At 42.3% G+C, this 25,098-nt stretch overlaps 2 protein-coding genes across 3 annotated transcripts; both read left to right on the plus strand.

Annotated features, from left to right (window-relative positions):
- The first annotated feature begins 5,233 nt into the window (after positions 1-5,233).
- Positions 5,234-21,314, plus strand: ccdc9 (coiled-coil domain containing 9). Of its 2 annotated transcripts, XM_052078033.1 has the most exons (16): positions 5,234-5,334; positions 6,360-6,422; positions 7,494-7,598; positions 7,691-7,849; positions 9,989-10,309; positions 10,407-10,490; positions 12,847-13,011; positions 13,746-13,927; positions 13,998-14,059; positions 14,512-14,556; positions 16,310-16,418; positions 16,944-17,046; positions 17,120-17,567; positions 17,976-18,176; positions 18,788-18,971; positions 20,486-21,314. In XM_052078033.1, exons 2-16 carry the CDS (start codon positions 6,393-6,395, stop codon positions 20,511-20,513), a joined length of 2,226 nt encoding a protein of 741 aa, XP_051933993.1. In that variant the 5' UTR covers positions 5,234-5,334; positions 6,360-6,392; the 3' UTR covers positions 20,514-21,314. The 2 variants fall into 2 exon arrangements, with proteins under 2 accessions (XP_051933993.1, XP_051933994.1); XM_052078034.1 differs by lacking the exon at positions 14,512-14,556.
- Positions 21,315-21,580: 266 nt separating this feature from the next.
- Positions 21,581-24,896, plus strand: LOC127608743 (putative transmembrane protein INAFM2). Its single transcript, XM_052078082.1, has one exon. It carries the CDS (start codon positions 22,720-22,722, stop codon positions 23,002-23,004), a length of 285 nt encoding a protein of 94 aa, XP_051934042.1. The 5' UTR covers positions 21,581-22,719; the 3' UTR covers positions 23,005-24,896.
- Positions 24,897-25,098: the final 202 nt, after the last annotated feature.

Consider the following 25,098-nt stretch of genomic DNA (forward strand, 5'->3'; position numbering starts at 1 on the left):
ATGTTGTGCTTTTACTTTGACGCAGCATCGTCCTGGCATCCGGTTTGTGGTCACGTCTTGAGGTCCAAAACAAGTGCTGACATGCTCCCTGAGACCAGCTGCTGTCTCCGCCCCCTCTTCACTTGCAGTCCTCATTCAGATTTTTTTTTTACAACTTTTCTTTGTCTTTACTCACACTTAGCTGTCATGAACTCAACTCCGTGCATGCAAACTGTCAATGTCATCAAACGGGGCCTGTAGGAATTTGCATTTTAACAGTTCGTTTCTTCTTTGGCATGCAAACAAACTTGCACCCCTGGTGATGTTAACCCACAATCCTCCAGTCGACTTTCCCCTCCACTTCCAAACAATGAGTCCGTCTCAGGTGTCAGGTTTCTCTGTGTTGTGTCGCACATGCTTGCCATGTGTAGTAATAATAATAATAAACTATTGACATCTGTGCTTTTGGCTCAATTTAAGGCTCCAATCCTTATTGAAAAACACACTGGATCAGTGCATAGTAAACAAGTGCAACGTGAGTCATTTACGTACGTAATTTCGGAGTCCCCGAACTCTGCTACACTTTGTCCTACACGCACACCTCATGGTGGTAGCGTAATGATTTTGGTTTATGGCCAAATGACTGCAAAGCATCGATTACCTTGAAGCAGACAAAGCTGTTTATGTTTGAGTTCCACCTCTTCATAAAGTTTCAATAATTGTCTGTTTTGTCAAAATATTGTCAGTAATGACAAAAATGTGGATTGAATAATCATTGGAATTAATGGAATGGTATGAGAAAAGTGTTCAACTTGACCTGACCCTTGACCTGACCCCGAATCATACAATGTGAACTGGCAAGATAATGATCTTTATTGGATTGTGACAAGGAAAAGCACTAACCTGTGTTCTACACCATTGATTTGCATCATAAACTACCCATTAAATGCCACTGAAACAAAATAAGATATTTCTCAGAGGATTGCATTTAACTTTTACTATAGTCTTCTTAAAATCACTTGCTTTGGTGTGAATTTGGATATGACAATATTTCTTTTTTTTTTTTTTAATAAATTTTTTAAATTTTAAGAGCATTACTGAAGAGCATGACCAAACCATGGCGTACATGAAAACTAGCTGTCCGGCGCAAAAGCGATAAGGAGATCATTTATTTCCAAATTCTGCAATTTGGGGAAATCTGTCATTTCAGATTTGCATCAAACGGGCATCCCTTCACATTAATCAATACCCCAACCAAAGAAGCTCAATAGTTTTTTTCTAATTAATTAATTCATATTCTTCTTCTTTTTTGAAGGTTGGTAACCTCTGTGCTAAGGTCTAGTCAATTACAGTACTGGAAGATTTTCACTATTCGCATCAGGACTTCATCACTAAACCCCATAGTGAGGGTTCACTGTACAGTGACGAGAGATACAGTACGATCACATGAAATCTTTTCAACAGTAAATATATTATGTAACATAACCTTTTGGGGGTTTTTTGGATCCCATTTGACCAACCACATGGATTAATTTCCATCCTTCCATCATGTGCTTGTTGTGGCCAGGAGTAGTCATGGTAGACTTCATGTGACCGGCCCAGAAATTCACCTATATTGCATGACTTAAATGTTTGAGCTTTTGCTCAGTTCCTGTTGCTAAACTAATTGACATATTCAAATGAGAATATGGATGAAAGTGTAGCTTTATACACAGCCTGCATTTTTTCTGTTGTGTTTACAACACCGTGACACACATGTGGGCAGCATGGCAGTAAAAATAATGTCACTTGGAGCAGTAGACGTGGTAGTGTTTACAGTGACATCATAGAATAGTATTAGCATCACAAATGACTGGTGACACCCCTGCCGGGTGACCTCTAACCCTGCTCACATTGTCTACCCCAGCTGCAGGGCAGAGAGGGGCTAGAGGGGGTGGGTTGTTGAGGGTTAAAGGCGGTCTAATCAGCTGGAAATGACCCCCCCCCCACACACACCCCACTCCACCACCCACCCCACTCCACCACCCCTGAACTTCTACCCCCTCACCCACCAAGTCCGTTTCCTGCAGAATTGGGAGTTTAAGGAGGGGGTGCTGAGCTTCAGTCAGGTACATGCCCGGGCGAGTATCGTCATTCATCGTTTCACACAAACAAACAAGATCATGTGTACATGGTGGTGTTTGACTGTACATTGTATATCTAAATATATTGAATAATTAACCCTGTTGTTACAAACTATGAATGCAACTATTACAGCTGCAATTTTTATTTAAGTTCAGTAACATAGATACTTTATTAAACATATTCTAATCTATAACAATTGAATTCTTCCAAATAAAATCAAAATGTAAGAGCCTACAATGGTCACCCTACTTTTTTCTCAGAAAACAAATAGCTACTTATCTTTCTTTACTTTTTTTCAAATAACATCAGAGACAAAACAAACCTATGTTAGCCATGCTAGTTAGCACCACAGTAGTTAATTCCCTAAATGTGGGCATGCTTACTCTCATAGCTGGGTGTAAATGTTCATTTCAAAATAGTCACATATTAACATTGCTTTGAATTTGTTGGAGTCATGAATGGCGGTCTCATACATGTAATAGCTGTTGAAATATTTTGTGAGAATTGTAAGTGTTGCTTTATGGAGCAGTTACTCTTCATAAGCACATTTTGCATATCTTTCCTTTACCAAGCCTCAGTACCTGAAACATTTTTTTGAAAAGATGACAAGATACCAAGCTGACTGTCTGTTTTCAAAGTGTTCTATCAATACAGTTGAGTTGAGTTGAGTTGAGTTGAGTTGAGTTGAGTTGAGTGTGCGCCAACCATGGGAGGGGGAGAGGTCATGTTACTTCGTCTGCACTGGCGACTAAGTACTCACACCACTATTGAAACTGGTACTTTTTGGATCTTCAATATCCATGTTATTCCTGGAGGCTCTGATATAGAAACGATTATGGGCCCAACTTCAGGTGAGACATCGGATGATGCAGTGAGCGATTAGTCATTAGAAGTTTTCATATCCTGGAGCAATTTATTTGATTTTTTTTTTTTTTGGTTTCCTTTTTGAAACAAATGATCAGTCCCCAAAGCATTTCAATCTCCTATGCATCATGGGAACTTGTGCTTTCTGCGATTGCACTACAATCAGGTTGAATCTGTAGCTACAAAAGCAATGTTTTGAACACAACCCAAGGCAAAGAATATTGTTGTGAGAATATTTAGTCTTCCCCAGCTACCCGGGGATGAGGAACACAGAAAGATTAAGCTGATATCTTAATTTAAAAATACCACCTGTTACATATCTGTTTTTAACAAATTTCCCTTTGCGATTGTGGGAGGCATTGTTGCACCCCCTTAACTAAATATAACAATAACTCAGAGGGAACAGTAGGCCAGAGCATGTCATGTAGTGTAGTCCCATTGCCTCCAATATGGCAGATATGTTGATGATGATGCTGATGAAGATGTACATCCCAAATTAGTCAGGGGATGTACATCATCACCACAACAACATGTACCGGTAGTTTCGCCTTTTTCTGAACAGGTCATATGTGATGGGCTTTTGTACTGTTGGGCAGTATCCCGAGAAATGACTTAATTTCAGCAGCGACAGAATAAATGGTTCACTGATTCCGTATTCTAATCTTTACCTTCATTTAATTTGGTTGTTGTTTATTATCCATCCATTCACTTTCAACACCGCTTATCCTGAACAGGGTCGCAGAGAGTTGCTGGGGCCTATACCAGCTGACTTCGGGCGGAAGGCAGACTACACCCTGAAGTGGTCGCCAATCAGTCGCAGGGCACATATAGAGACAAACGACCATTCACATCGTCACTGAGTGGGAACCGATCCTACGTTGCCCGCACACACATCTGGCGTGTGTGCCACGACACCATCATTGACTGTTTATTATATACCAGGTTTTGTCAGACGTAGTGGAGCTGAGGGAAGAAAAAGGCTTTGGCTGGGTTCTATGTCTGCTTTAAGGTATATTAAACGGTGTCCAACTGCTTTAAACAAAACAACACCAACTTTACTCTGTAGGTATTGACACGGCACAGATTTTAGATTGCCTATTTCTTCATGAATGGAGTTCAGAAAGTAGCTAAAAATATGACTGCACGTTGTCCCCGGCCCCTTTCTCATGTCGTCTTCCTACCCAGCTACATTAGCAGGAAGCTGATTTGTAATGTTTCTCTTTTAAACTGTGACACATTGTTTGAGTCTGCAACTCTCATAGAAAGTAGACTCGCACGAACATTTTCCATGTAAACAAAACACCGGTTCTGGCGGCTAAGCTGTTCTGCCTCAGCGCTAATGCTAACACACTTCTACAGTGTCTTATGTGAGCTACTCAAATAATTGTTGCAGCCCTAGCATATTACATCATTTTTTGTCATTTTTGCAGGTGTGGAAATGGGAATCATACTAAGAGAGAAACTTCACGTGAGGTGGCATAAAGCTGGAGGAAACTTTAGTGCTGTTGGCTATTGCATCTGTAAACTGCCCGGAGACACACATGTCAGCCATTTCCATTACTCCCTCACCCTGGAGACAGCCTTGTGTATAAACAAAAGTGGCTGGCGTTGGTGTCATCTCTTCGTGATCACAACCTCAAGGGCTCCGGTGTTGTCTCTCGGGAGCTTGTTTGGTTCGTTCAACAATGAGCTCATCGCCCAACATCCACCCTCCCACTCCCACAACCTTCTTCTACCTCCTTCAACCAGAAAGTAATGAGCATGACTCACACAGATGGACAACCACTGACCCTTGCAAACATGTTATGTTCAACTTCTACCTATTATATCATCATATTGGTCACCTGATGTCATGCCACTAAAATCATATGCCATTTCAACATAGACAGATTGATAGTGAGGCCACAGATAGTGAAACGATCAATAGAAATTTGTGATTTCAGACAGTACCTGAATGCAGCATCTGAGTTTAATTTGACACACACACACATACACGCACACGCACACACACGAGACTTTGTTGCTATCTTGCGCCATCAGTCGTTAAATCACTGCACTACATGTCTTTTGCTCCTTAAAAATGCTTAGAACGTCTACTTTTCCTTATCAGTAAAAAACTGATATTATATAAGTAACCTTATACAACAGATGTGATATCAAATGTAAAAATAAAAATAGTAAAAAATACGTGAATACCTCGCGCACTTTGGGTTAGACTAGCGCTACTGTCCCTTTAAATCCGCTGCGTATGTCTCACTTTTTGGCAGGAAGTGAATGCTACTTCACCGGAACTCAAAAAACGTGAGCACTCAGAGGTGCTGAAAGTGGCAGGGAGCTACCAGTAAAAACTCATTGCTAGCACTCGAGGTAATTACTTTGTAAAAAGCAGGATTTTACATCCACCGGCGTTGTCGATCGCCTCGCTTGGTTTCAGGCTCATCGTCCATTTCGGCGTTGCGGCTTGATTCGTGTGGCTCGCTTTGTGTCATGGTTCTTGGTGCTTACGTTCCGTTGAAGTCAGACATTTCGTCACATGAGGCGTCTGGGAAAGAGCGGAAACGTGCTCAATGTAGATGAAAACGTTTTGTTTAGATTGTGTCTGAAATTATTTAAATTGTGTAGTTGGTGACTCGTATTATACTTAACTTTGGTTTGCTGGCCGGGGGTCCTGTGAAATATTTAATTCCACGCATGCGCGAACTTCTGTGTTTACCTCACCTGAGCTCGGATTAGGTGCGATTGATCTAAAATAGCTTCATGTGGCCTTGCCACTTCCATTGTAATGCAGCGTCATCTTTGTTGGGTCCTAACGGCCAATGTTATTAACTAGTTTGCAAATACACTACCGACTACTTCAATTCTAATGTAAATGACACTTGAGGAGAACTTGTTATGGGAAGTTTATGAAATGTTATGTCTGTACTACTTCTGAACCCTTCTACACTTAAGCCCTGCTGCAAATGGGCAATGGAGCAATTTGAAATTAAAAACATTTAAATCATTCCCTTCCATCGTTTGTAAGGCAGGGTTTTCTACTTTGCAAGGACGTTCTTATGCGTTTCCGCTCCTTTATAATTAGCAATATTTTGACTGTGACTGGGTTAAATTCAGTTTCTGACCAAAAAAGTGAAAAAAGGAGCTTTTTGTGAGAACTACATGAAGCGGAACAGTGATTTGATGCTAATATTTTTTGGTGCTTTTTTTTTGCACATACACACACTAATACATATTGTCAGTGACTTTTTTTTAATGGCTTTATGCACTAAATCGTGTTTTCTCATGATCTCAACACACTTTTTGCCACCCACTGCAACACATGCTCTGAGTAAATATTGTAAAATCAGCTAGCAACGTGTTTTACTAACTGATGGACATTTGTCTTTTTTTTTCAGTGCATTATCTCAAACTCAGTCAGCCCACTGCCCATGTATGACGACAAGGTACAAGCAGCAATGGTGAGTCCAACCGTTTTTAAAAGTGCTACTTTCTCCAGGTTGCACACTCTGTGAACTCGTACGTAGGGCACATATTGGCAAGCATTCAAACTTATATTCACACCAATTGACAATTTACAATTGTACCCATCCTGTGCCATCAGATTTGATTTATTGAATTGGTATCTAATAGCTGAAGAGTTTATGAATTAGAAATTATTAATCAAATACATTTTTGACCTTACAAGCTTATTCATCGTATTAATTCAAGTTTTATATTGAAGTTCCCAAGATGGGCTTTGTGGGCCTTTAATTCCACAAACTCTAGTAAGCAAGCCCTGTATTACAATGTATGTCAAGTGAAAGTGGACTTTAAAGCAATTTTCACAGAAACGACATCACAGAAGTGATGTAGACTATTAACCATTTAGTTATAGGAGATAAATTATAGGGCCTGAACAATAACATTTTTTTAAGCTTTTTGGTAATGCTTATGACAAAATTACATCAGCAAGATCACAAAAGCCAGATTATTCGGAACCACTATATGTAAGACATCACGTGAAGAAAATGTGATCTTTTGTGTGTGAAATATAACCAAAAATATGGCAACGTGGTTTATCGTGGACAAGCATCAAGCTCGAGCTTATCTGCTGGTAGAAGTCACATGTCGGACTTTTAGTAGGGCCTGCCTAATATTATTTTTTTAAGGTCAGAGGACTTTCCAATAATTGGGATAACAAGAATCCCATAAACGACTTAATCGTTTGATTAATTTGTTGATGTGCATTTTTTTGCCGTCCACTGGTCGGCGCTGTTTCACTAGTGACATGTTTCAAATGAATGACTTGTGGGTGTTTGTTTTTGTCCTTGGCCTGTTTTTTCTTCTTCTGTCTTTTGTGTCCTGCCTTTCTTCTTGTCCTCTTTGGTGGTCCACCTTACTCTGTTTTTTTCCTTTCCCTTTTGTCTGTCATCAAAAATCTCTTGTTTTGTGGTTTTGTTCTTCTCTCACCCCCACCTTGTTTTCTCATTGCTTCTTTTGTCATCTAATGTCTTCACTTTCTTTTGTGTGTGTGTGTGTGTGTGTGTCAGTCTTCAGCAGTGGATGTCAAAACCAAGGAGGAGAAGGACGCAGAGTTGGACCGAAAGATTGAAGCGCTGAGGAAGAAGAACGAGGCTCTGGTCAAGCGCTATCAAGTACGTGGTCAACTCTCACAATGTTAGAAATAAATAAATCGATGCTTCAGGTCATTTATTTTGTCATTGGCCTGCATTCATGTTACCAACAGGAAATAGAAGAAGACAAGAAGAAGGCAGAGCAGGAGGGCATCGCCATCACCACACCGCGGAAGCCCCGTGTCCATGAGGAGTCTGAGTCGGACCGAAGGAAAATGGAGAAGGAAAACTTCACCATCACGGTTGACCTGTCCAAGTCGCCGGCAGCGGGGGTAAGTTGAAATCCAAAACTCGGGATGATCTTTTCCAGGAAATGTCAGCTTACAAATGACCTTACTATTTTCACTATTTTGTGTGTTGCGGATCTACATGGGATTCCAAAATGAGCACAAATGTTAAATTTAATTGTTGAAGGCTTTGGCTCCACGTTGCTTGCTGCTTGGGATTTTGTTCTTGTTTGGTCAAGTGCGGCCTGCGTCGATACAACGTGAAACACAGGCAAACCGCTTCCTACTGACCAAGAGGTGAAGAGGAGGTGTTCCTGAATTGATCTTGAAGTGTGGGGGGGGGTATATTGTGATGCAGCAATCAAATTTTCATTCTTCCCTCCTGTGCCCGTTCTCAGAAGCTGTTCGTTAGCAATAATCTTTGCATCCAATTAAACTTAATGTAGCTGTGTTTCCCTTTTGGCTTCGACATCGTCATGTCAAGCCTGCCACCAGCTGTGGATCGAAAATAGTGTAAACCCCCCCGCCCCCCAAACTAATCATTGACGGTGTCCGACTGTCCACTTTGTAAACCGGAACACATGAAATATGTCATTGTCTGGTGCAATGCATCAAGCAATCGGTAAATCAGACTGCCTGGCACAACAACAGAATGCCGTGTGCGTCATGGAGAGCCGAGCCTGTGTTCTTGTGATTCTGTCAGTGCGCCTCGTAAAAGGATAAACATTACAGGGTTTTTTCCTGGCTCAAATCAAGGCAGAGGTGGTACCATCCTGACCATGCGCCATGACGTGCATGTATTGTGTAAATTCAACAGACTCATTTTCTTTTACATGAAACATACATTAAATTAAGAGTACTAATACAAATATGACTATTATCACGTGAAAGCATTTGTTTCTTAAAACATGCACGGTACCAGTGTTTTAGACCAATTTTTTTTTTAACTGTCTCGGCTTTCCTCCTTGCGAGTGGCTTCTTTTCCCTGCCATATCTGCAATGATAAAAATCACAAGTGTTACTTTGACACAAAGGAAACTTTTATTTTAAATAACACAACATGCTCAGATGCCACATCCACCCCCCCCCCCCCCAGCCACTATTTACCCGTTTGTGAAATCCGCTAGGGAATATCAGGGCACGGATTAACAACTTAGTGGGGAAAAAAACCCACAATTTGATCTATTTATTTTTCGGCAGCTGCTTAAAGTCTTTCCTGTGTGCAGCTGTTGATATAGCGCCTCCCTAGTGGCACAATGTTGCAACTGAAGTTAAAATCCACTGCCGCAGCGGAACGTCAATCGCTCAATAAGCAAAACTGAAGCTTCACGCTGTATTGAGCAATATCAATTGGTCTTGCTGGATGAAGACCGGGAAAAACCATGCGTTACACGAAATGACCTTCCCTAGTAGCAGCTGGAAATCTGAGCTGTGGCTTCAACATGATGCTATAACAGTCCAGACACACGCTGTAATTTGTTTATATGTTGCTTTTATGTTCTGCTCTGTTTGCGTCACGCTCGCCAGAAGGGAGCCCACACTTCATATTTGGACGTTGAGCCTCCAGAAATCCAGCTCTCCTTTAAAATGCTTTCATTCATTAAATGCATTTTATATTTCACATCCACTCAGTAGACAATTATGCTTGCCTTGATTTGTTGATTTGATTTGATTTTTTTTCAATGTTAATTGTCTCAAAAGCCCATTATTACGAAGCCCAGCGATGCACTTGTAACCTTGGCAGCAGTCGCCGCTCCCCCACTATGTAAGGACTTGAGCACTTTCATTTCAATCAACAGTTGTTCAATACAATTGTGACTCTACCCTTCAAGTAATCTGCTGATGCAGCTCCCTTGTTGTTCGCATTGCATGTGTCTGCACGGCATCCGGAGAATGACACAAGATTGAGGTAGAGGGAAGATTATGTATGTACCTGTATTTATTTATTTATTGAGCAATGTTTTGTAGCGAGTACTAAAATATTCATCAACATTTCTTGAGCCTTTGACCCCCAACCATCAATATTACATATTTACATAATCAATCTTCACAGTCAGAAGAGCTGATTACAACACACCAAGGGAGTATTAATTCTCGCCTGGTCTTTCAAATATTAAAACAAAAACACCACGCTTGACTTCCTCGCTAATCTTACTCAAAGGCCAATGACTTTATTTGCCGCAGGACAAGCGGGTGGTGGAAGACTGGAAGCCCACCATGCCCCGTGGTCGGAGAGCGTCGGAGGAGAATGATGGACCTCGAGGGCCCAGCCATAGCCCCCCAAGGAGGACGGGCTCTGGGCGGATGGCAAGAGGGGGGGCCCCCAGAGGAGGAGGTGGCGTCCGCCAGGAGAGGAGAACACGGGAACCGCGCGCACCCAGAGATGGAGAGCCAGGTGAAGGAGGAGGAGAACGTAGAGGAGGAAGGAGAGGAAGAGGAGGACCGAGTGGTGGTGGAGGAGGAGACGCATTGGGGACACCAGGCGGTGTGGACAGGAAGTCCAAGGTGAATCAAATTTATATATATATATATATTTTTTTTTTTGTCATACTTTTTCTTTTCCTTTTGGCCAAATGTGACACGTTTTCTTCTCCCCAACCAGGAATGGGAGGAGAAGAGGCGACAAAACATTGAGAAGATGAATGAGGAAATGGAGAGAATAGCAGAGTATGAGCGAGGACAACGGGTAACAAATGCATTTGGATCGCATATGTATGAATTTCTGCTAATGTTACACGATTAATCTGTTTTTGCAATCAAATACAAAATTATTTATCAAGACTTTTTTTTTTTGGCGGCTTTTGTAGTTCAAAGCGCATCTCTTCTGATGTGAACTGCTTATGCAGACAATATGGCTGTGAACAGAGATCACTTTTGAAAGCACAATCAATATTTGTGCCCTCGCGATTCGGTTGCTATACGTTAAGGGTGTGGAAAGTAATCGATATTAATCGATACGTCGATGCGCACGTGCGCGATGCCAGTGAATCGGCTCATTCACTGGGTACGACGCGATTGACGGTTGAAATCGAGATTCATCACGATGCATTGGTGGGTATCGGTAAAATCCGATTCAAGCGCTGTTTTATTCATGTTAACGTCACCTATCTGCCCTTTCCTAGGCGCAGTGAATGCACCATCATTGCTTTGCATTTTGTGTTGAATACGGACGGTAGCCGTGCGTCACATACAGTCCAGTACACAACTAGCGAAATATTATGGAAGTTAGCGCAAGCAGCAGCGAGGAAACTACTATATTTAATGCACCCGCAACATTCAAATCTTATGTTTGGAAATACTACGGCTTCGAAAAGAAAGACGGAAAGCTTGATAAAAGCTCCGTAATTTGCAAGGAATGTCGCACTAAGAAGCCATACAACGGCAGCACCACAAATATGCAGACCCACTTAAAACGATGGCACCAGATCACCGACAAGTTTCCCTCCCGCTCCCCCGCTTCCCCGCCCAGTTCCTCGTCGGACACCGGAGAAACTCTTGGCAAACCAGGTCAGGATCAGAAAAAAATCGGCTCTTATTTTGGGAGTCCCCTTGCAACTCACTGTGACCGTGCAATGGCTATAACTAAGGCCACTGCTTATTTCATATGCAAAGACCTCCAGCCTTAGCGTGGTGGACAACGAGGGTTTCAGACAGCTCGTGCACGTTTTGGAACCCAGGTATAAAATACCAGACAGGTCTGTGTTCACTTACAAACATATTCCCGATCTGTACAACAAAGTGAGAAGTGAGATTACTGTCGCTGAACAGTGCGCAAAGAGTTGCACTTACAGTGGATGGGTGGACATCTTGCGCTACAGATTCATATATACGTATATATATATATATATATATATATATATATATAATATTTCATATAAGACACTCAGTGAAAGTAGTCTGTTTGTGTTTACACTATAGCAACAGCTGTGAGTCTCAGGTGCCAAATTGTTTACATTTTCTTTGCACAAAACCCAACTGTGAAAGGGCTTAAATAAGTTGTTTTACAAGTTCTACTGTTTATAAGGAATAAAGTGGTATCCTTTTTGTAATACCATACTGAATTCCATCTTTTTAAAAACTTTTTTTCTTTGCTTATTTGCATCATGTTTAATTGCACAATATCGCAACAAATTGCATTGTATCGTATCGGATCGCATTGATTTGAACTTAATATGTATCGCATCGTATCACATTGTGACGAGGGTGAAACGTATCGCATCGTATCGCCAGAAAATTCCATGTATCGTTTAAGTATCGCATCGCTGGTAGTGCATCGAGATGTGTATCGAATCGTCCTCAGTGCTAAGATTCACATCCCTACTATACGTCAAACTCATTTTTCTCGCGGGCCACTTTGAAGTTAGGTTTTCCCTCGGAGTGAAAGCACAAAAATGACAGTGAAGCCACAAAAATGTTTAATGTTCTCATCGCATTATTACATTTACCCAACAAATGAATGGATTACAAGTTTTTAAATCAGTCAACCATAATGGTTTGTCAATTATAGTTCAATTGAGTGTACACATGGCAAAAAAAGTTGACACATATGATTTTCTTTTGGGGGGGGGCACATAAAATGACGTGGCGTGCAGGATCTGGCCCTCGGGCCTTGAATTTGACACGTGCTATATGGAGCGACTTTTTACAACCCCTTAAAAATAAACTCGTGTTTTAAATTACCCTTAACAGATAGACAACAGGAACAAAATTGTTTCCAAATTGTTTTCCACGTGAGCCTGGTGGAAGGCAGAACATTGGCAAACACATGGTACCCTGATGAAAAACAGTTCCTTTCAGGCCTCTGAACTCTCTTGCCACCTAGCTTTGTTATGATCTCCGCTGCCGCCACATTTGCTTGCTCCTTGACCCTGTCAACATGGAAAAACATGTTTGTGATTGGCTCCATACATCTATGACCACATGTACCAGAAGTATGTATTTTTATGTTTCAGATACCTTAGGTATCGTAGATGGCAAAGATATACAAACGTACATTATGGTTCGCCTTCTATATTTACACTGCTGACATTTTCTCTCCTCAGGCAGACAGTGATAAGCCCCTCCGCAACTTCCTAGACGACCCGCGACGCTCGGGCCCCGGCCCCGACCTAGACCGCAAGGAGGGCAGCAGAAGACACGTGCGCAACTGGGGCGGGCTGGACTTTGACAATGTCAAGACTGGCGGCGATCTGGAAAAAGAGTGGATCGTGAGTCACACTGAGAAAAATGGAAATGGGAAAAAAATCTTCCTCCAGCTCTCTGGTCCTCTATTTAGAACACACACAAAAAAAACGTAAACGCGCATAACAAGCTTGGTCCGGCTGCGTATTTGTTAGTTTCCTGTTTTATAATAAGTTATCAAACTACCCCCATTGTCACCTACCTAAAATAATGCCCTCAGTGAATTTTTTGTCTTTTGTTTTTTCCAGAAATCACGAAAAACGGAACCAAATACTGCTTGTTTCGTATTTATTAACTCATTCACTCCCAAAGATGTATTTAGATGGCTGGCCATTTTCAGACGCTTTTCAAGTACAGTCAATATAAAATGAGGAGCTGGGATTAAACGTGTGGTGTCTGAAAAGACATCTAAATATGTCTTTGGGAGTGAATGAGTTAATAAATTCATTTCCGGGGTAAAATTGAACGATCTGTTCCAGGGTTTAGCTGAATTTAGCATGCTGTGGAGATGTTGAAGGCAAAAGTAGAAATATTTTTTGTAAGAATATGACTTAGGCCATTATTTTGTGCATGACTTCTCAAGACTTTTCTGTGGGTCTTCTCATAACCGACATAACAACCAAATTTCATGTTTCAAATTCAAACTGTCCAGGTGGGGAATGCATTTTCCAGGCAAAACCAGGATGCATACAATGATAAATGGAGCTCAAATTTCTGACACCATGAGTCGAAACACTACATGTTGTAATTTCCTCTCCAGAGTCGGCGTCCCGGCCCCAAAGGTTCCATGGACATGACGATGTCCATGACGGGCCGAGAGCGGTCTGAGTACTTGCGCTGGAAGAAGGAGCGCGAACAGATTGACGAGGAGCGACTGGCGCGCCATCGCAACGCCACTGGACAATGGAGGCGGGAGTGGGACGCGCAGAAGACAGAGAGCATGTATGACAAGAAGCAGCGGCACCTCATTGCATCCACATACAGACCACAAACGTGTCGTTTTCGTTGACAGGTTCAAAGAGGAAGCAAATCCGGCGGCAGAGGCCGGCACGCCAGAGCAGGGTGGAAGGAGAGGTATGTTGTTGTTGCCATGGTAACAACACATCATATACTTTAGTTCCCTCACATGATGACCTTGTGGGTTAAATATGATTTGAATCTTTATACAATAGTTTCTCTTCCAGGTCACTCACTCACTCACCTTCCATTTCTGCTCACACTGTACTAAACAAGTGGCATTAAGTCAAGGAACAGCATCACATTTTCTTCCTGCCGGTGTCCCAAAAACTTTGTTCATGCCGTGTACACAATAGGCTGATGTACCGATGGAAGCTGTCATGTGAGCGGCCGTTCATTAAGATCCATTAGCTAAACGTCTGGCTGTATTTCCTCAGAGCGGCATCGCTCTCTCAGGAGACCTCGTTGGTTTCCTCGGTCCATACTGAGAAATGACCGATCACCCACAATGAATCTGTAATTCCCCCTGGTCAGTGATGTCGTGGTGTCTTTGTGTGTCCTCCCTGCAGTCCGAGGGCGTAACTTTGCCAGCGGGCCCCGTGGCAGAGCCTCAGGTTAGACCCCAGAGTGGGCCTCTGACGTGTTCAAGCACTGTTTACACTCCAGTGTGTTTGCAGCTGCTTCTGTGTGGATGCGCATGCATGTTATGTGGGGTGTGTTTGTGTTGGTGTGGTTGCTGTCAGTTTGTTGTGTGGAAATGGTAGTGGGTAACTGTGTGTGTGTCTGTGTCTGTGTGTGGTGTGTTTTTTAACGTGCCTTTTATTTATTTCCGTGTGTTGTCGAGGGGATAGTGTGTGTGGGTGGGGTGGGGGGCTGTGAATATATTCGGTCACTGTCTTTTGTGTGTGACACGTGCGGCATATTTTATGGGAGTAATTCTGTGTGCGGTGCATGTATTTGTGTTTGTTGTAGGTATGGTTTTGTGTTTCAAGTGTGTGCTTCTGTTAGTTGTGCATGAAATACAGAGCACACTCCATTTTCTCATTTTAGAGCCCAATCCAACATGAGACACGACACCACTATAATTTCTCAGTTCTCGAGTTGACTGTGACACTTTCATTTGAAGAGCGAAATGGAAGTTGTGATACTAATGTGGTCCCCAACTGTAATTCAGTTCTTCACGCAATACTGTACTCGCAACAATACTTGATGCCTCGTGAGGAGACGAGTAGTATTACAGAGCCAGGCAGCATGGTAGTCTGACATCAAGTCTTCTTTATGGGCTGTTCAAATCAAACTCAGCCGCATTTCAATCAATGTCCAAGGATTAACTCTGTGTGTGTATTTGGCTTTTTGGGACACTTTCTGAAAGAAGATGGGGATAAGAGAGGTTGTAAGATCTTAGTGCTTATTTCATTAGATGAAATGTTGAACTTTGATATTGCAATTGTGAGACTTATTCAGCCAAATAGTGTTGTGGGAATTTAATAGCTGTAAGCTTCTGTCATTTTGAGCATGTTTCCTCCCGTTGTGACCTAGCATGCACAGATAACTCCCTTTTTTTTTTTTTTTTTTGCTTACACACACACACACACAGGATGTGGGTGCAGAGTGGTTGGCATCAGCCGTGAGTTGTGTGAAGGTTCAAAGCTGAGAATTATTTTTAGCGCTACTTCACTGCTGCTTTCTGAGTGTTTGCCAGACTCTAAGTGGAAGAAGTGGCGTATGTATTACATCACGCACTGCCTCTTAATTGGCTGAATGACTCGAGTGTCCTCATCTCCATTCTCTCTGGGCCTTTTTTTTCTCTCCTCGATGATCTCGCTTCCCGCCTCCTGTGTAAACTTTTCATCACCTCCTGCCTTGCTCTTCAAGCACTTATCCTGCCTCTCCTCCCTCCCTGCAAAGCATTCAGGCTGTGACCTTCCTCTCTCCTGCTCCTTCTCACCTACCACTCTATACTTTTCTTTGTCCTTTTTATTCATTTTTTGATTAAGATGAACTACTGTCCTTTTGTCAGAACCGACCTATCCCGAAAGGTGATCTGTATTTTTTGTACTTTTTTTAATTTTGTATTTTTTTTGTACAGCCCACCAAGCATATGCAATGGCATCTTGAGATATGAGTTTAATTTCTTTCAGTGACAGCGCATGTAACGAAAGACACTTGAATCTCAAATCATGTTCCTTTTTTAAATGCTATTGATCCGCCCCACCCCCAAAAAAAACATGGTTGTAATGTTGTTGTTGTTTTAACTCCATCTACAAATGAGCTGGCCCCCCATGCCCATTCAAATGTGGCCCACCTATGAGTTGCATGTAAGTGTACTTTGTATGTGACATTTTGCAACAATGTGTCCCCTGACAGACGATAGCAAGCGTCCCCCCAAAGTGCCCACATTCGGTGACTTCCTATCCCAGGGTCCTCGAGGGGAGCGAAGCAGAGGGAAGGGCAGAGGAGGGAAGCCCAGTTACAGGTATAATACCGATTTAAACTTAAATGACATAACAGTGGAACCCTAGCCATTCATCAGATTTTCCCGTGGGAATTGAGTGCACTGATCAGTTCCAGGGTCACTGATACGATGGGATAACCATCATAAAACATATCAATCAATGCATTTTAAAGTCACATTTTAACATTTACCGAGCTAAAGTATTGTAAGAGTTGCCCCCTTTTTTTTATAGCTCTGGCGTTTGGTGTTTTAGGCACCAAGCTGTTCCACTTTTAGGGTGTTCAACTTTGGAGGTTCCACTTGAGCATTATAAGCAACCAGTCGTCAAGGGGGAAAAAAAAACACCAAAAGGCTTTCTAATCAAACAGAATTAAATATCAGGATTGTAGGTGTAGTCTAAAGAACTGCATGTTTTGATTGGCCACAGGCAATGGAGATACCCCCAAATGTAATGTTCTAAAACATGTTGATTGCATACTTACCAGTACATTTAGAAAAACACATAGAATGTGATAAAGTGGACATGATTTTATTTATTTTTTGCAGTATGCATGACAACCGCTGGGAAGGAGAGAAGGAAGATGTGGAGAAGGAGGAAAAAGACAAAACCAAGCGAGAAAAGAAGTCCACACCTGAGCCAACACAGAAGGTGGGCAGGGGGAAGCCAGGAAGGACACAATCGCATTAAAACGGCCTTTGACTCTAACTGTGTCTTCTCTCAGGTGGAGCAGGCAGAAGATGAAGAGCAGGACGACGACCAGTGGGAGGACGCCAGCGAAGGCGAGGAGGAACTGTCAGATGAAGACAAGAAAAAAGCTACTGGGAAAGAGGAAGTCAACAAAGACCACACCTCTGCTGTATCCTCCTTGCCTCGCTCCCCGCCGTCGTCTGCCAGCAGCCCCCGAGAGCAGCGTACACCGAGACCCAAGGTCCACATTCCCTCGCCCCAGGCGGTCTCACAGAATCCCTCGGAGGTGGCAAAGCCCATCAGCCCGTTCCAGTTGGTGGGCGGACACCAACCCGTGTCAGACTGGGGGGAGGAGATGGAGAGGCTGTCGCCACGGAGCAGCATGGGAGGGGAGAGCCCTCTGAAAGTCCCAAGTGCTGAGAGCAGCCCTCCACAAAAGAAGGAGCAGGATCAGACCACCGAGCCCAGTGAGGAGAACACAGGTACGTCTGATACACACCTGATTACTCTTCTCTATTTAGTATTAAAAAGAAGCTCGGTTAAAAGAAGTGACAAAGCATGACCATGCTGTGCTGCATGAAGACCTGAAAAAGAAGCACTGCATGAGGGAAGCTTGCCACAGCAAAGTATGAAAAAGAAACATAGCGTGGAAAATGACAAAGCATGCCACCCGAACTCCCCCCAAACAATCAGAGTCAAAACGGAAACGGGACTACATTATGCTTCACAACACCCTGAAAAGGAATCACAGGGTGAGAGAAGTCAACAATATGATGGCAGAATAGTGGCCAGATAAGCATTTGGCCAGCCGGCCTTGAGTCATCTCAGTTTTTATTAATTTATTTTTTTATTGCCACACACAAACACATTCTGTTAACTGTCCTTTTCAGTTCCCCCTGGCACCACAGCGGTTCCATCACGCTCTGAATTGCCAGATGTCCATAAGGTTGTCATGGCGTCAGAACCAGAGGCTGTTCCCACAGTCACATCCGACGCATCGGCATCTGAATCTGCTCCCTCAGACGTGTCCAACGGCACCGCCCCGGACATCACTGAAAACCATCAACATGTGCCGGACACCCCCTCGCCAGGTTATCCAATGACTGTGTTAGTGTACCATAAATTAAATTCAAATTGACATTGCAGTCTAGTACAAGGCCGTTTTCAAAAGCTGCAAATTTGCAAAAGTTTTCATTTCAGTTATTTATTTACTTCCAGTATATAGTGTCTCGATGAGTTCAGGGTTTAAGTGCAGTCCACATATCTATGTTTCATTGTTTTAATGGAACATGAAAAGTTGAAGTGATGAAGTCACAGATAAATATATTTTTTCCATTGTTTTAATTTGAATTAAAATTGACTGACTTTGGTTTGTGCCACATTTGAATTTGTGAAGTTGTCAGAGTCAATTCTTCAAAGATTGAAAATGTCCAGAATGTTAAGTTAACAACTCAAATTGAAGATAAATAGTGTTCTGTATTAATTACTGCTACATTTGCTTTTATTTTAGCGTACTATTGTTTATTGTAATTCCGATCAATTTATTGCTTGTCTTTGTTTTTTTAAAAAAAACATGGAAAGAGGACCTTGAAAAAAACATGTTGCATCGCTTTTGTAATATTGAGGGCCAAAAATTATAATTAGACATTTTTCAAAATCATTCATCCCTGTATCAGACAAGTCATTTTAGTTTGTTTTGTAGACAAAGCAGACAGTCCATCAACACCCATCGTCCAGGTGAGCGAGCCCACTGAAGCAGAAAGCACATCTGAAGCAGAAGGGGAGAAAGCCGACAAAAATGACAAAGGAGATGACGCAGGCGATGTGGACGCAGGCGATGTGAACACGGACGCCGCTCCCACGGCCTCCGAGAAAGCCCTCCTCAGGTTTGCCACTCTTGATTCAATGACTTAGCCACAAGGCCATTGTAATGAGGGAGGAACATTTGACTAGATTTCGCCTCAATTTCTTCAAGACCAGATCAGTTTGTCTAGTCATATTGGTCAGGAAGTAAAAGTGGCAAAGTAAAGTCACTAAGCCACATAATGTGTTTTTCCAACCCAGTGGGACCGACCATTAGTGATCAGTGCTGCTAGCACTCAGCTTGCGGCTGCGTTGGCGTCACTGGGGCTAATGGACGACTTGAGAAGTTATCACAGCAGCACCCCTGCCGCTATTGTTTTGCTGATTGATTGATTGTTGTATCACAAAATGCTTGCCGTCGGAACCTAGTGATGTTCTTGTGTGGCTTTGAAAGCCCTCGTTCGATTAAGAAGTCACAAGACCGCATTGTGGTGTCTCCTCCTTTTTGTTGTTGTTGTGGTGGTGCCGAGTCAGGGCGGGGAACAGGAAACCAGAGAAATGCCATGATGAGAGGCACAATTAGGTTTTTGCCAGGAAATGAGCAAAGTGTTGAAGCGTGATTGGATTACGTCACAAAATGGATCTAACACCAAAACAACAGTGAGCACTCCCTGTGGTAAAATTACAGCAGACTTTCATCATTAGGGTTAGGGACTTTCGTTTCAACATTTCTAATACTACTTGTTACAATGCAGTGCTCCCTCGAAACTGAACTCTGAGCATCCACTTATTTGACTTGAGTAACCATTTCCATTAAGATACGATTCTACACTATGCTGCACAGTCAAAAACATTTGTTTTTATTAAATTGGATAAAAATACTGTGTGTGTGTGTGTGTGTGTGTGTGTGTGTGTGTGTGTGTGTGTGTGTGTATATATATATATATATATATATATATATATATATATATATATATATATATAAATATTACTGTGTTGTTGGGGTTTTTTGTGTAAAATATATAAAACGAAGGAGAGAAAATAATGTATAACATGCAAACTCCACAGTGGAAGGCCAAACCCCAGATTCAAACCCAAGACCTTACGGTGAGGCAAATGTGTTAACCACTATTGCACTGTGCTGCCCACTGAAACACCTAATTTGTGTTAAATACAAACTCTGAATGTCAAAATTGAGGCCGATGTGCTAGCCCACATGTGTCAAACTCAAGGCCCGGGGGCCAGATGCGGCCCGCCACTTCATTTTATGTGGCCCGCGGAAGCAAATCAAGCATGTCAACTTGCATGATGCTTGCTAAAATTTCTACCAAAATCTAAAATTCTCATATGTAATAAATAAGAGACATGGTAAGCATTTTCTTGTGACCAACCCACTCATTACAATATCCTTAAACAATAGTTGAATAAACCTTTACTATTGACTTTTTTTTATTTTGGTTTCAGTAATAACGGCCCTCCAAGGGAAACTAAAATGTGGCCAATGACAAAAATGAGTTTGACACCCTTGTGCTAGCCAATAGTCCACCACACTGCTTTGAAACTAACTCGAAGTTTCACATGTTCTTTTTCTCAACAGTCTGACGACACAAATATCGCTGGAGTGATTTCACGCATTTCCCCAACCAACGAAGGGCGGGAGGAGCCTCAAAACCGTGTTTGCTTTCACACAGTCTGTCAGCAGAGAACTTTGTCACGCTGCCGTTGTTTTCATGTGTCACTCTTTGTCCTGTGCCCCCCCCCCCCCTCCATGGCAACGCCGGGAGAAAAAAACTTCATTAAATGGAGCTGCTGGAATCAGCTAATACCGTAACCCCCCCACCTCAGATTAACCAATTACGAGGCTGTACAGTCTCACGAGTTTTTATTTGCAGGAACCCTTTAATAGACTTCAGTTGTTTTCACTTTTATACCACTTTTCATTACTTTGAAGCAAATATTGCAATCAATTTTCAGACATATGAATGCTATATAGCCGTTCGTACATTTTAATGTCTGAGAACAAAAAGACTGTTATTAGGTTTGCCGTCCGTAATGGTATGTTTGTTTTCAAAGCCCATATTACTGCAACAGCTAGCGATCGGAAGGGAACCTGTTTGGTGAGCAAAAAAAAAACGCTCATAAAATGCACATACAAATGGAACTTTCTGTAATGCCAGATGTGCATTCACAGAAATGGGATTTATGTCATTGGGAATATATTCTTAGTACTTATAATGATAAGAAGCTTCTTTGTTTTGCCATGCCTTCAATTAAAATGTAGAATCGTGAGAATGAGAATTCTAAAATGTCCATGTTGGAGACCACCTTTGTTGCCACCCACAATTTGTTCATCCATCATGCCAACATGTTTACAGCTGTTGCCAATGGACCATTTTGACCTTATAGGACAAAAACAAAGCAAGTGACACATCAGTGCAAGCGTGTTTATTTTTGTATTTATTAAATCCTCCATCTTGTGTTATGTTGCCATGCAGGTTTAACAACAAAACCAGCAGGACAAATAATAGCACGCCTTTTTACTCCTGACCCACCTCTAGGAAGGCAGATGTCTTGCACGCAATTCTTTATGGCAGTAATATTTAAAGTAGCAGAGCAGATGCTCAAGAGTTTTTCATGCGAGAGACTTTATGTATATATATATATATATATATATATATATATATATTATATATTTTAATAACAAAAACATACAAATAAATGTGTATCAACAATATAGTCTTAGGGAACAGTACAACAATTTGATCTTTAAAAAATAGCCTCCATAACTACGGTTATCATTGAGATCGTACTGCAAAACGTTTGTAAAAATGAAACATTTTATAAAACATGGAAACCTGCGAGAGATCAAACTGAAAGTAAAAAGGACCATTAAAAACCCCCTAAAGAAAGCACACATGAGACTAACAACAGTGATGCTTGCCGATGACGGCTAGAAAAAGTGGACTTAAATTCATTTTAAACTGGGCTCTTGTCCTTTCCTATGTTGTGTATAATAGTCCTAATCATGTAGAACTTTTTTACATGGGTACAATTCTGATGTGGCATGAAATTTAGATGATCATTATGTAGTTTAAAAAAAAATCCTAACGGCATTGATACAGACTTCTCGAACATTATTAAATGCTTCGTTTTTGATTACCACCGACTCGGCAACTTATATTTTAATGCTGGTACAGTAATCCCTCGTTTATCGCGGTTAATGGGGACCAAAACCACCCGCGATAAACGAAAATCCGCGAAGTAGCGTCCAATTAACGTAAACGAGTAAAGAAAAAAATATATACCTTCATATATATTAAGTCTGAAAACGGTCCGCGAGAAGCTGCAAAACAACAGCTAGTCACATAGAGCAACATATACAGTACTGTACTCCATGTTTATGTAAAACAATAATAAATGTGTTTTTTTTCTTTTTTAATGTTTGAAAAAATCCGCGATGCACTGAACCCGCGATAAACGAAACGCGAAGTAGCGAAAGATCACTGTAGTACGTCTCATTTCCGGGAAACGCTTTTATTTTGAAACACATTCCGGAAATTACATTACATCCCAGGGCAGGCTTGACAGCTGTCCCGTCCCGCGGATGATGATCCACCTTGTCCCACTTGTTCACTTGTCCCACTCGGCGCAGAGGACAAGGGGCCGAGGCAGCAGTACCGCATTGCGCGGCACTCACGCGCCTCTCCACGCAACCCACTCTCCGCCCCGGCCCGGCCTGGCGATCGGGGAACCGAGGGGGGGTCTCGGCTCCGTACCCATCCCGCTTCAAATGACCTCCGCGCCGGTGGGGGAAGTGGCTTCACTCGCAAGATGAAAGCCGACGGAGGGGCCAGCGTCACCGTGGACAAGCTGAACGGCGACCCCAAGCGGAGGCCCAGCTACCCGGGGGAGCCGCGCGCCAAGCACGCCAGCATGTCCGCCAAGGTGTGGGTCAAAGTGGCCATGGCTATCGCCTATTTCATGTGCGTGTCTGTGGCCGCCTTCATCCTGGTCATCTACTACGTATTCTTCTGGACGCCCGACCCGCACAATAACAGCACCAGCAGCGTCACGGAGCCGCACAACCGCACCAACTGCGCGCCTAAATTCGGATGACCGAGCTGGAGGCAACCGCACGCCGGTGGGCGGGCTTTGCGTGAAGTGTAGAGGCTGCGGCAGGAGCGCGCACAGATGGATGCGAGGATGGAGGACACAAGAGGAAGGGGGGGAGGGTCGTCCTGGTTTTATTGGGTGGGGGTGATGCTGAAGGATGCACCAAAAAGACCCCGAAGTGCTCTCAACCTTTTGCTGCTCTTGAAGGACGTCCAGGACTCAATGTTGACTTGCATCTCCCTCTTGAGGCTCGTTAAAGTTTATTTACCTTTAAGGACATCCAGGAATGGACTCAGAAAGGTTTTTATTCAATATTTAGAAATCCTGACTCGGCAGCCTTGTAGCCACCCCCTTAAATCTAGTCAAACACTTTATTTACCTTAAAGGACCGCCCTGTGGACCCTTACGTCTACCTCCAGTCGCTTAATTCTTGTAAATAGATATTTTATGCCCAAATTTAAGGAATTCACTCTCCAAATATAGTGGTCATTTAAAGATGCCACAAATACAAATAACCGAAGTTAGTTTTTTATGAGTTTGTAGATAATATTTTGTGCAGGATTTCTCAACTGCGCCCGAGGATGCGCAAGAAAGCGCCCTGAATCATTTACTGTCCTTGAAGGGCCTCTTGGACTGGGATCCCTCACCCATTTTAATATCCACAAACCTTGGCTTCCAACCAAGTGGCCACACTAAAAGCTAGTTTGACACTTTATTTACCGTAGAGGACCACCAAGACTGACCCACCCGGAGGGTTCTGTTTAATATTCATACATCCCATTTTAGCAACCATGTACCATGTTTGTCTCTCTTTGTGCCCTGTGACCTACTGGCGTCCAGTTCAGGGTGAAGTCTGCCTTCCGCCTGAAGTCACCTGAGATAAGTTCCAAGCCAAACTTACCCCCACCTACAGCACCCCCCGCCCCCCACCCCTGCAGCCAGTGTACAGGTTAAGCGGTTTTAAAATTGATGGATGGAAATGGACCCTAAACAGTTGGCTTAACCGATTAATAGGCCAGACGATATTAACTCTTAAAATTGCCAGAAATGTGTCTTTTTTTGTGTAATTTTTAGCACATTACAATATAAGAAATACAAATATTCCCCCCCGCCCAAAATTAAATCGATCGATTTTTGCCAATTTTTCTCTCTGTTGTGTAGTTAAACAAATCTAAAGGGCAATTTTGTAAAACAGTCTAATGTTCTTCCTGTAATTCAAATATGAATTTTTGGAGGGATAAAGGGACCAAAAAGTTTTCATTATTTTATAAAATTAATTGTCTGATTAATTGTTTGTTGGATTCAAATTTTGCCAAATATTGGAAACGGTATTGACTTTTAAAAAAAGATCCATATTGGTCTGGCCCTACTAACAAGTCCTACATTTGACTTCTGCAAACTGCTAGCAGCTAGCAGATAAGCCGTGATCTTGATCAGACAAGATAAACCACATTGCCATATTTGTGGTTATATTTCACACACAATAAGAGCTTATTTTTTCATGTGATGTCTTAAATTTAATCCATGGGGTTTCCTAATAATTTGGCCTTTGTGATGACTAAAATACAACTTTAAATGGACCTGGGACGCTCAGTTTGGGAAACATGCCTTGAAAGTAACCCTCTTAGAACATAGCTTGTCTGTTGTGAGCCTACCTCTCACTTTGTGCACTGATTTAAGGCTTGTTGGTCATACTATTCAGGTAATATCTCAAGTGTAGCGGAACACGTAGCCTCAGTATAATCTAGTATCATTGTATAGCAGTGGGGTGGGCAACCACCCCTACACTGTTGTGACTTTGGATGGAGCTTCACCGTGCGATGGGACAGCACTTTTAGTGCTCAGATTGACTGTTTTGATTGTGACAATGATTATGACAATAAACTATGCATTTATTCCAGTGTGTTTATTGCAATGTCACCATGAGCCTGGTGTACTGTGATGCATCGGTAGCCTTCTAAACTAGAAAAATAAATAGGCCTAGGCGTTTATACGAGGGGGCTTGGGGTGCAATGTACAGTGCATCTGGCATATACAAGTTTGCCTATTCGCTGATTATTTGAGGGTAACCAGGCCCCTTATTCAACTATTCACCAA

This window comes from Hippocampus zosterae, chromosome 10, assembly GCF_025434085.1.
Source record: "Hippocampus zosterae strain Florida chromosome 10, ASM2543408v3, whole genome shotgun sequence".
NCBI classification, from domain to species: Eukaryota; Metazoa; Chordata; class Actinopteri; order Syngnathiformes; family Syngnathidae; genus Hippocampus; species Hippocampus zosterae.